The 12,156-nt window shown below is 43.2% G+C and overlaps 1 protein-coding gene across 1 annotated transcript; it reads left to right on the forward strand.

The window, feature by feature from the left end:
• The first annotated feature begins 5,454 nt into the window (after positions 1–5,454).
• On the forward strand, positions 5,455–8,148 carry LOC100349122 (olfactory receptor 7C1-like). Its single transcript, XM_070059531.1, has one exon. It carries the CDS (start codon positions 5,914–5,916, stop codon positions 6,850–6,852), a length of 939 nt encoding a protein of 312 aa, XP_069915632.1. The 5' UTR covers positions 5,455–5,913; the 3' UTR covers positions 6,853–8,148.
• The last annotated feature ends 4,008 nt before the right edge of the window (positions 8,149–12,156 follow it).

Consider the following 12,156-nt stretch of genomic DNA (forward strand, 5'->3'; position numbering starts at 1 on the left):
ATCAAAATAACTCAAAGAACTTTTTCAAAAAAAAAAAAGATTCATTTTTTTATATGAAAGTCAGAGTTAGAGTGAGGAAGTGACAGAGAGAGAGGTCCACTATCTGCTGGTTCACTCCCAAGATGGCTGCAGCAGCCAGAGCTGAGCTGATTTGAAGTCAAGAGCCAAGAGCTTCCTCCAGGTGTCCCACATGGGTGCAGGGGCCCAAGGACCTGGGACATCCCCCACTGCTTTCCCAGGCCATAGCAGAGAGACGGATTGGAAGAGGAGCAGCCAGGACTAGAACTGGTGCCCATATGGGATGCCGAAGCTTCAGACCAGGGCTTTAACCCACTGTACCACAGTGCCAGCTCCCAAGGAACATTTTTGAAAATGGTTAAATGCTGTATTTTGTTATGTATCTGTATGTACACACACACACACACACACACAAATATAAAACCATTATAAAGTGTTAACAAATAGTTCAAGAAATAAAATGTGTAATTTTTTATTTGTGATTAACATTTGGTGTATATGTGTGAAATGGTCACTTTTCCATTTAATTATTTATAATCATTGTCTATATTCCCACTAAACTAGGGTCTTTAGCTTTTTACTTGTTAAACTTATTTGATGAAGTATTAAGCCTTTTTACTGTAATGTAAATTTAAAAGATGATGTCTCAAATCATAAAAATTATATAATATATAATTATATATAATTTATATTATATAATATATAATATATAAGAATATATTATATATAATATATATTATATAGTAATATATTATAATATGATATATATTAACTCTTTCAACTTAATAAATAAATCTTTAAAAAATACAAATATTGAGGCAGTCCTGGTTTAGGCTAGATTTTGACATCACTGCTCCAGTGAATCCTGGGACTCTTTCTACTCAACTATCATCTTATTAGGAATCTAGAAGTCAAAAACGCTGCCATATTTGTCACCAAGAAATGATCTGAGGAAGATTAATTTTTCCCAGAGGTGAAGAATGTGGGAGAGAGCAATTACAGATGTCTTCAGTGTTAGTCTCCCAGGGATAATGAATTGGCAGGGTAGAGACTCCTGTTTGTGTTGTCCCTGTCCTTAGGAGCCAAAATGATCAGAGAATGAACACATCACTGATCAATTATTCTAATCAGCTTCAGAGGGGATACAGCCTCCAGGACACAACTTGGAACTCACTAATTTATAGTCATCAAGGTCCCACACTCGAGACACTCACATCATCTCTAGAAGAAGTGATCCAGGCCCTGTACCACATGCCTGGCTCTATCTCACACTCTGCTGGGGGCCAGACCTTCTGTTTTTATCATCCACCCTCTACAAGAGAAAGAGATTCTAGACATTTGATTCGGTGGGTTCATGCTGCTGAGCCTGCATAGCCTGGTAAGTGTTGAGGAAATTAGGGGAGGGGAAAGGGCATTGCCTATTGTTAAGTATAAGGTAGGGTAGGGCCGGCGCCGCGGCTCACTAGGCTAATCCTCCGCCTAAGCGGCGCCGGCACACCGGGTTCTAGTCCCGGTCCGGGCGCCGGATTCTGTCCCGGTTGCCCCTCTTCCAGGCCAGCTCTCTGCTGTGGCCCGGGAGTGCAGTGGAGGATGGCCCAAGTGCTTGGGCCCTGCACCCCATGGGGAGACCAGGAAAAGCACCTGGCTCCTGGCTCCTGCCATCGGATCAGCGCGGTGCGCCGGCTGCAGCGCGCCGGTCGCGGCGGCCATTGGAGGGTGAACCAACGGCAAAGGAAGACCTTTCTCTCTGTCTCTCTCTCTCACTGTCCACTCTGCCTGTCAAAAAAAAAAAAAAAAGTATAAGGTAGGGTAAACTCTGTAATGTTCATGGAGAAAGACTTGCTGAATGTAATTTCTGGGAAGGAAGAATGATTAGACTACTCAGTGATAGCGGCCACTGCGTAGTGAGTTTTCACTTTGGTTGTGTTTTGTTTGTGGGCATGGTTGAGAAGATGATGAGAGGTGCTAGTCTTTGTTGGCCATTTCACTGCCCTGGACCACATGGTCTACTGTTGTGATTTCCAGTCCAATTTGCACAGATGGATGCCCCAAGGTCCTGATAGAACTGTAGATTTTTAACAGCAAAGTCCTGGACCCTTCTAGATCTATTCTCTTATTACCTGACCCGAGAACTCCAAATCCTCCATTCTCCACCACCCCCAGACCAAGCCTTCTGAATTCTGTGACCCACACTTGCTTAGGAACATTTCCTGCTTTCCAGAAAGACCTGTCCTTGTCCTTCTCTCTTAACCCTTATCCAGGGCTCTTATTAGATTCCTTCAAGAAAGCAGAGGCTGGATTCCCTAGCACCTTGGACTGTGGTACAGAAATCCTTGGTTGGGCTGTGAGAGGAAAAGGGAAGGACACAGGCAAGCCCAATGCCATGTTCCCTCTTGACATCCCCTGCTTTAATTCTTGGGGATGGCAGGGGTGCACTGGAACCCACCATATCCCTTTCCCGTGATTTCCCTTGATTTCCTTGTGCACCTCTCTTGATGCTTGTCTTTCTTAGGCAACATAATTCTTCAGTGGTTCCCTTCAATTCAAATGATGTGAGGACTCCCCATATGTTATGTCTACCCCAAACTCATCTTTCCCTCCAGGTACCAGCAATAATTGTAATTCATATCACATTAGTCCTTTGATTGTATTCATTCATTCATTCTCTCTCCAGCCCTCCCTGTATTTTATTCCCTTCACAGCCCCATTCTCTGTGCAATTTCCCTTTCCAGGTTCTGAGATGTCATCTGTGCCCATCTCTCCAACATCATTCTTGATCGTTCTCATCTACCACTTTCTACTTAAGAGCAAAGTGCGCCAGCACCGCAGCTCACTAGGCTAACGCTCCGCCTTGCAGCGCCGGCACACCGGGTTCTAGTCCCGGTCGGGGCGCCAGATTCTGTCCCGGTTGCCCTTCTTCCAGGCCAGCTCTCTGCTGTGGCCAGGGAGTGCAGTGGAGGATGGCCCAAGTCCTTGGGCCCTGCACCCCATGGGAGACCAGGATAAGTACCTGGCTCCTGTCATCGGATCAGCGCGGTGCGCCGGCTGCAGCATGCTGCCCGCAGCGGCCATTGGAGGGTGAACCAATGGCAAAGGAAGACTTTTCTCTCTGTCGCTCTCTCTCACTGTCTACTCTGCCTGTCAAAAAAAAAAAAAAAAAGAGCAAAGTGCCTGAACACTTTGCTTCTTGCTTCTTGCATTCAGACATCTCTCATCCCTCTTCTCAATTTAGAGCTCCTCTCTGTATTCCACACAGTAATCCACCTTACCACTTAATTCTCTGTGTTACAATTACTGTTTTCTGCAACTATCTCTGCACCTTGGAGGCTGGACCATGAATACAAAGGCCACACTCTTAATCTTCATATCACAACAGCTTACACAAAGCCTGGCCCAGACTCCTTTCTTGCAGAATGGTTTCCAGGACTTGTTCAGTGACTGACAAGCTGCCTCATTCATTCTTTTTCTTAAAGATTTATTTATTTATTTGAACATCAGAGTTACACAGAGAAAGGAGAGGCAGAGAGAGAGCAAGCGAGCGAGCTCCAGGAGCCAGGAGCTTCCTCGGGTCTCCCATGTGAATGCAAGGGTCCAAGAACTTGGGTCATCTTCTACTATCACAGGCCAAAGCAGAGAGCTGGATGGGAAGCGGAGCAGCTGGTATTCAAACTGGTACCCATATGGGATGCCGGCGCTTCAGGCCAGGGTATTAACACACTGCGCCACAGCGCTAGCCCTCATTTATTCTTTGGTTATTCCTAACATAGTTTAGCACAACTGCCCTCTGACTCTAGGCAGTAAAAGTAGAATAGGGCATACTCATTTGATGCATGGACAAAGGGACTAGGATGAATGTGACTATCCTCTGAGCTTCTGATGTCTAACCCTTGGTCCAAAGGTAGGCAGAAAGTTTCTAATACATGGGCAGTTTAAGATATTCCTAACCATCATGTCATGACTCATTTGAATCATCATTTGGCTGGTGCTATTTTTAAATATATACCAAGATTCATTGATTTGAAAGGCAGAGTGTCAGAGGGAGAGGGGCATGTGCATGTGCACACACACACACAAACACACATGAGAGAGAGAGAGAGAGAGAGAGAGAGAGAAAGAGAGAGAAAGAGAGAGATCTTGCATCCATTAGTTCATTTCCCAAATGGCTGCAATAGTCAAGGCTGGGCCACACCAAAGCTGGGAGCCAGGAATTCCATAGGGGTCTTCCATGTGGGTGGCAGAGCTTTCCCAGGTGTATTAGCCGGGAGCTGAATTGGAAGCAGGGCAGCCAGAATGGATGATGGCAATGCAAGTGTTGTGCTACAATGCTGCACTCCACAATTATGTTTTCCACTGTACATTTTTCATTGTCTTAACTTTTTAATGTAGACTAAAAGAATAAGATTTGATTATCCCAGAAATAGAACCTTTCTCTGGCCAAATAATTACTTTCATGAAAATAGTTCTAAAACCTGAATGTTCACATGGACCATATGATAAAACTTCATAACTTCATGGAAAATGGAAATAAGGGACAAATTTATTTTTGTGAGGATCTACAAGTGCTTAAGGAAATAGAATAAATAAGAGAGGGCTCACTGACTCTTAGAAATCTCACATGCAATTTCTGTCATCTGTAAGCCAGCCACCTTGTTAGTAATTTTTCCCGACAGCATCCTGAACAGAATCAGAAAGACAGTGCCAGAAAGACATCTCAAGATTTTAGCAGAGAGTAATACATCTTGATGTTCACTTTAGAAAGATGTGTTATCAGGCTGGACACTTGGAAGGAAGTCCCTGCAATAGACCTAGCAGGGGATGGAATTGTTTTATTTTGCAATGCTGTTGATGATATGAACATGCAGAGTACATTCCAGGGAACACCAGAATACTGGCCATGGCCCATCTGTTCAATAAAATAAGTAAGGCAGGTGGGCATTTGATGCAGTGGTTAGTTAAGATGTTTTTTTGGGGGATGCCTGCATCCTACATCACAGAGCCTGGGCTGAGTTCTGGCTCTGCTCCTAATGCTAGCTTCCTGCTAATATGCACACCTCTCTCCTCCCTCCTCCCCTTTCTTCCTTCCTTTACCTTGGAAAGTAAGTCATCATCCTACTTATCCTGCAATATTTTATCTAGATATTGTCCCTGCTCTCACATTTTCTTACTACCCAGATGTGGTTTTCTGGTTTCAGATGTGCCCCAGACAAGCAAGATGGCCAATACCTTTCCTTTAGATCACTGGGCTTCTTATGTGTTAGTGAAGATGTGGGCTATTTTATCCCTAAGATCTAAAATTGCTTTTGGTTGTCCTTGACTCTAAGTCAGATATAAAGGGAATAGGTGAGGGTCCAGTGCTGTTGCATAGTGACTAAAGCCACCACCTGTAGTGCCAGATTGCATATGGGCACTGGTTCGAGTCCTGACTGCTCCACTTCTCATCTAGCTCTCTGATATGGCCTGGGAAAGCAGTGGAAGGTAGCCCAAGTGCTTGAGCCCCTGCATCCATGTGGGAGACCTGGAAGAAGCTCCTGTCTCCTCGCTTCGGATCTGCACAGCTCCAGCAGCTGTGGCCATCTAGGGAGTGGACCAGTGGATGGAAGACCTCTCTCTTGCCTCTGCCTCTTTGTAACTCTGCCTTTCAAATAAAACAACACACACACAAAACCAAAGGGAATAGATTTGTCTCCCAGAGGCTAATGGACAGAGATTGGTCAGCATTACAAAATGTTGCCTATAACAAGAGACAGACTAAAATTCCTAAGTTTTGTAACAGTAAGATTGTTTTCCTCAATACTTCACCTCAAGAATTGAAAATTCAGAGAGAATTGAAAGGCTGCTCATTGTCTATTTCACATGCCTTCTTTTCCTGAATTGTTTAGCTGATGTGTCAACAACATGGAACCAGGAAATCGAACAAGTATTTTAGGATTTTTACTCCTGGGCTTTTCTCAAGACTCAAAGCACCAACCTCTGCTATTTGGTTTGTTCCTGCTCATGCTTGTGGTCACGGTGCTTGGAAACCTGCTCATCATCCTGGCCATCGGCTCCCATGCCCGCCTCCACACGCCCATGTACTTCTTCCTCTCCAACCTGTCCTTGGCTGACATCTGTTTCATCTCTACAACCATCCCAAAGATGCTGCAGGACATCAAGACTCAGAACTATTCCATCACCTTCGCAGGCTGCATCACTCAAATGTACTTCTTCATGGTTTTTGGGGGCATGGACACACTTCTCCTCACCTGGATGGCCTACGATCGCTTTGTGGCCATCTGCCACCCCTTGCACTACCCAGTCATCATGAATCCCCGTCTCTGTGGCCTGCTGGTTCTTGTGTCCTGGTGCATCAGTCTGTTGTGTGCCCTGATCCAGACCCTGTTGATGCTGAGGCTGTCCTTCTGCACCAGGTGGGTAGTTGCACACTTTTATTGTGAACTTGCTCAGGTCCTGGTACTTGCCTGCTCTGACACATTCATCAATTACACCCTGCTCTACGTGGTGACTGCTCTTCTTGGCTTTGTTCCCCTCTCAGGGATCCTTTTCTCCTATATGCGAATTGTCTCCTCCATTCTGAAAATTCCATCGACTGGTGGAAGATACAAAGCATTCTCCACCTGTGGGTCTCATCTAACTGTGGTTTCTCTGTTCTATGGGACAGGCCTTGGGGTGTATCTCAGTTCTGATGCCTCATCCTCTTCCTGGAAGGGCATGGTGGCCTCGGTGATGTACACTGTGGTCACTCCCATGTTGAACCCCTTCATCTACAGCCTGAGGAACACGGACATTAAGAGAGCTTTACAAAGTCTTCTCGGGTTCACACTCCATGTTCAGTGATGGGAACATCGTTCCTGGATTTGGGAGCTGCCGGAAGTCACAGCAGTGGGACAAATATATGCCGCCTCTGAACTGTACAGAGTTTTGATGCTTACCCACTCTGTTTCTCTGTCTTCAGTCAAAACTACCCTGTGAGTACTTGGTGTGAAGCGTATGGTGATTCCTCTTACCCTTTTTCTACTCCCTTCTACCCTTCCCTTTACATTTTTACATTACTACACCTTGGTTGGAGTTTGCACTCCTGCATGTCAATACAATCATTCAAGTGAGATTCAGAAACTACTGCTTTTAAGTGAATTCACTTTACCATTAACCAGAGCTGCTGCTTACCAAATTCATTCACTCGACAATATTTACTGGAATCTATAGTGTACCAGATCTTCTAGGTACCTGGGATACAGCTGTGAAAAAATTTGGGTGATTGGATACTGGGTACCAAAATATAGTGAGAGAGAAGTAAGAAATTCTAGTGCTCTACATTACAGTGGGGTGACTATCATTCACAACAGTATTTTATGAAGGAGTAGAACACAGGAGCTTATAGGTTCCAAATACAAAGAAAGCATAAGGCAATGGAAACCTAGCTACCTTATGTGAGTGTGTTGTCTATATGAATTAAACATTATACTTGGGGCTGGTGCAGTGGTGTAGTGAGTAAAGCTGTTGCCTGTGGTGCTGGTGTCCCACGTGGGTGCAGGTTTGAATCCTGACTCTGATCCAGCTCCCTGCTAATGTGGATGTTGTATACACTACCAGATATCACTCAGCTGTAAAAAAGAATGAAATCCTGTCTTTCACAACAAAATGGATGCAACTGGAAATCATCATACTTAGTGAAATAAGCCTATCCCCACAAGACCAATACATATGTGTTTCATGATCTGTGATAACTATTATAGTACACAAAATGTATGTATGATTATTTGCATTGCAATATGCATAAAATTATTCATGTACATTAACTGTTGGGAGGAAATGGCTTAAAGTCTAAATGAACTTAATTATCTTATAAACACACAGGAAATATTTAGGTGTTACTTTGTCATTGGTTCTATTTTACTGAAAAAATTATGAATGATTAAATGACAAAAAACCGCGAATATGGGTGAAATGGTCATTTTTCCATTCAATTGTTGTTTAAAGCTATTATCTATATTCTTACTAAACTATATTCTTTTTGCTTTTTACTTAAGCTTCATATTCAGTGAAGTAGTAAGCCAGTGTACTGTAATGTAAATTTAAAATATGTCATCTCAAAAACTAAAAACAAAGAAAGGTAAAAGGAAGGACGGTAGGAAGGAGGGAAAAAGGGAGGGAGGGAGGAGGGGAATTTCATTATGTTCTTAGACTTACATCCACAAATCATATTGAATCTGTTAAAATTAATTAAAATTAAAATGAACATAATAAAACACCTTTGAAGTCTTCCCATGACCCACTTTACCTCCCTCCACTTTCTCACCTTCCAATATACCCATGAGCATAGGCTCATAAGATGACATATTCCATTTAGATGACACCTCATGGTTCTGTTTATTCAACAAGAAATTCTCATCTGCTTTAGGATAGAGGCCGTCAGGAGATCTGACCACAGGAGAGCTTTAGGCTAAGGAGAAAATGCTTAGGTTTCTGAAGGACCTTCCTGAGAATTAGGAAACTTCAGGGTTACAGATTCTGGCCTCAATGAAGAGAAATTTCCACAGTGCCTCCAGGCAGCAATGGAGAACTCTGGTGATAGCCAGAGATTTCTCTCTTCTTCTTGATTAGAACTCTCTGCAAGGTCACCAAGTTATAACCTTGGAGCTCCTAGCCTTGGCCAAGCCAGTGATGTCTCTGAGGGCCTCCCAGTCACTTTGGAGTCCTCGTCTGGACCCAGATTCAGTTCCCAAGCTTTCTGTCTAGCATCCACAAACGTCATTCAACACAATGATCCTGGGGCCAGTATTGTAGCACAGCAGGTTAAATCACCACCTCAATGCTAGCATCTCATGTGACTGCAGGTTCCTGTCCTTGCTGCCCACTTCTGGTCCAGCTCTGTGCAAATGTACCTGAGAAGGCAGTGGGTGATGACCCAAGTGCCTGGGCTCCTGCCATCGGTCTCGGTGTGGAGACCTGGATGGAATTCCAGGCTCCTGGCTTTGGCCTGGCCCAGCTCTAGCAGTTGTGGCCTTTCAGGGAGTGAGCCACAGGATGGATGATCCCTGTCTGTGTCTCTGCCTCTCTGTAACTCTGCCTTTCAAATAAATAAAATTTTTCTGAAAAATGGAAAATAGAAAATACCTCCTAAATGCTAGTTATTGTTTAATGATTCAGATAGCACCATGCACTAATGCCATCTATGGGATCAGTGATAATGTATGATTTTGTGTATTTGGCCCAAGTATACATATTAAAAATTTTTTTTTATTTTTTGACAGGCAGAGTGGACAGTGAGAGAGAGAGACAGAGAGAAAGGTCTTCCTTTTTGCCGTTGGTTCACCCTCCAATGGCTGCGGTGGCTGGCGCGCTGTGGCCGGCGCACCATGCTGATCCGATGGCAGGAGCCAGGTACTTCTTCTGGTCTCCAATGGGGTGCAGGACCCAAGGACTTGGGCCATCCTCCACTGCACTTCCTGGCCACAGCAGAGAGCTGGCCTGGAAGAGGGGCAACCGGGACAGAATCTGGTGCCCCGACTGGGACTAGAACCCGGGGTGCTGGAGCCGCGGCGCCGGCCACTTCTTAAAATGTAAAGTACACCAGGTCATGGTTAGGATCAACATTGGACAAGACTTTTAAAAGGTAGCCCACTTTTTTGAGTATGCATCTTGTTTCATAAATGCACAAAATCAGAAAAAAGGTGAAAATTTATGAAGATGAATGGAGCATAAAAAACTTTCTCATTATGAACATTGCATTTAATATATTTTTAAAGATTTATTTATTTGGAAAGCAGAATTATAGAGAGGCAGAAGGAGAGAGAGAGAGAAAGAGAGAGAGGGAGAGAGAGAGAGGGAGAGAGAGAGAGAGAGTGTTAGGTCTTCTATCTGCAGGTTAACTCCCCAGTTGGCTGCAATGGCTGGAGCTGCAGATCTGCAGCCAGGAGCCAGGAGCTTCTCCTGGGTCTCCTGCATGGGTGCAGGGGCCAAGCACCTGGGCCATCTTCGACTATTTCCCAAGACACAGCAGAGAGCTGGATTAGGAGTGGAGCAACGAGGACTCGAACCAGCGCCCATATGGATGCTGGCACTGCAGGCGTTGGCTTTACACGCTATGCCTCAGCACTGGCCCCTGCATTGAATAAAATCCAGATACTGCACCCCCAGCAATCAATAGAAATGATCAATATGTTATATTTGGGATTTTTTGCATAGTATTTGAATAAAACAGGGCTGAAAGTTATTTTCCTCTGATTAGGATGAAAGGTGGAGTGACGCTGTTTATATTTTGTCTTAAACATTTTACTGCAATCATGAACTTATCACACATATTCCTGTTTTCTAACACTCTTTAGCTGAGTGTCTCTAAAGCTAACCATATACAGGAAAGAAAATGAATGATGAAACAATGCTAAGAAGGTTGCTTTTTTTTTTGCCACTAAGAAATATTGCTGAAATGTATGGATCTCAAAAATAGAAACCTCACTTGTAAATTGCTCTAATCCAAAATATAGACACAGGGCTGGGTACTGGATGCTTATTTCCTTTTCTTTTTATTGTGGAACTTGCATTATGAATATATTGCTCTGCTGACAGTCTCCTATGAGTCCCTCTTGTGCTCTTACTTCTCTTCATTCTTTCCCTTTGGTTCCTTTGATTTTGTAATTCCAGGGGCTCAGTCCTTATGCTGACTGATGTTTCCTCTCTTATAGAGTGCTCCTGAGCACTATACTGAACACTGCACATACCCACCGTGTTATTTATCACTAATTCTCCATTTGCTTTTTTTTTTATTCACAACAAGCTAAGTATTTTTAATAGTTTGTATATAGTGTCACTGACCAGCAAAATAGAAAAATAGCTCTTTTTATAATAATACTGGACATCTCTGTCTCCTTTGACATATGGTGATGGTCATTGTATAGTGTGAATAAATGTCAGCATATTTTTCACACTAACAAAAATGTTTATTTTATTTGAAAGCTAGAGAGAGAGAGAGAGAGAGAGAGGTTTTCTATCTTCTGTTTCACTTCCCAAATGCTCCCAAGAACTGCTGGAGTTGGGCCAGGCTGAAGCCAGAGCTGGAATTCAATCCAGCTCTCCCATGTAAATGGCAGAAAACCAGGTATTTCAGTCATCATCACTTGCTGTCTCACAGAGTGTGCATTAACAGGAAGCTGGACAGGAATCAGAGGAGCTGGGACTCAAACCCAGGTACTCCAGTATGGAATGTTTAAGATACCCAAGTGGTACATTGACTGCTATTCCAAACATCTGCTATGAGAAGTTTTTCTTCAGTATGTAATACTAACTTGAAAAGAATAATTAAAATATTTAAAAATCACTCTTTGGTTTTTTTTTTAACTTTTATTTAATGAATATACGTTTCCAAAGTACGAATAATGGATTACTATGGCTTCCCCCCATACCGTCCCTCCCACCCACAACCCTCCCCTTTCCCACTCCCTCTCCCCTTCCATTCACATCAAGATTCATTTTCGATTATCTTAATATACAGAAGATCAGCTTAGCATACATTAAGTAAGGATTTCAACAGTTTGCTCCCACACAGAAACATAAAGTGAAAAATAATAGATGATTTTTTTTAATGATGATGAAATCAGATCAGACCTATTGTCATGTTTAATCCCAGTGAGAGTCAAGTTGGGAGTTGAAAGTTTCTTTTCTTTTCTTTTTTTTTTTTTTTTTTTTTTTTTTTTTTTTTTTTTTTTTACAGAGGATCAGTTTAGTATGCATTAAGTAAAGATTTCAACAGTTTGCACCCCCATAGAAACACAAAGTGAAATATATTGCTTGAGTACTCGTTATAGCATTAAATCTCAATGCACAGCACATTAAGGACAGAGATCCTACATGAGGAGTAAGTGCACAGTGACTCCTGTTGTTGACTTTACCAATTGACACTCCTGTCTATGGCATCAGTAATCTCCCTATGCTCCAGTCATGAGTTTCCAAGGCTATGGAAGCCCTCTGAATTCTCCGATTCTTATCTTGTTTAGACAAGGTCATAGTCAAAGTGGAGGTTCTCTCCTCCCTTCAGAGAAATGTACCTCCTTCTTTGAAGACCTGTGCTTTCCACTGAGATCTCACTCACAGAGATCTTTTTGCCAGAGTGTCTTGGCTTTCCATGCCTGAAATACTCTCATG

Source organism: Oryctolagus cuniculus, chromosome 16, assembly GCF_964237555.1.
Source record: "Oryctolagus cuniculus chromosome 16, mOryCun1.1, whole genome shotgun sequence".
Taxonomy (NCBI): domain Eukaryota; kingdom Metazoa; phylum Chordata; class Mammalia; order Lagomorpha; family Leporidae; genus Oryctolagus; species Oryctolagus cuniculus.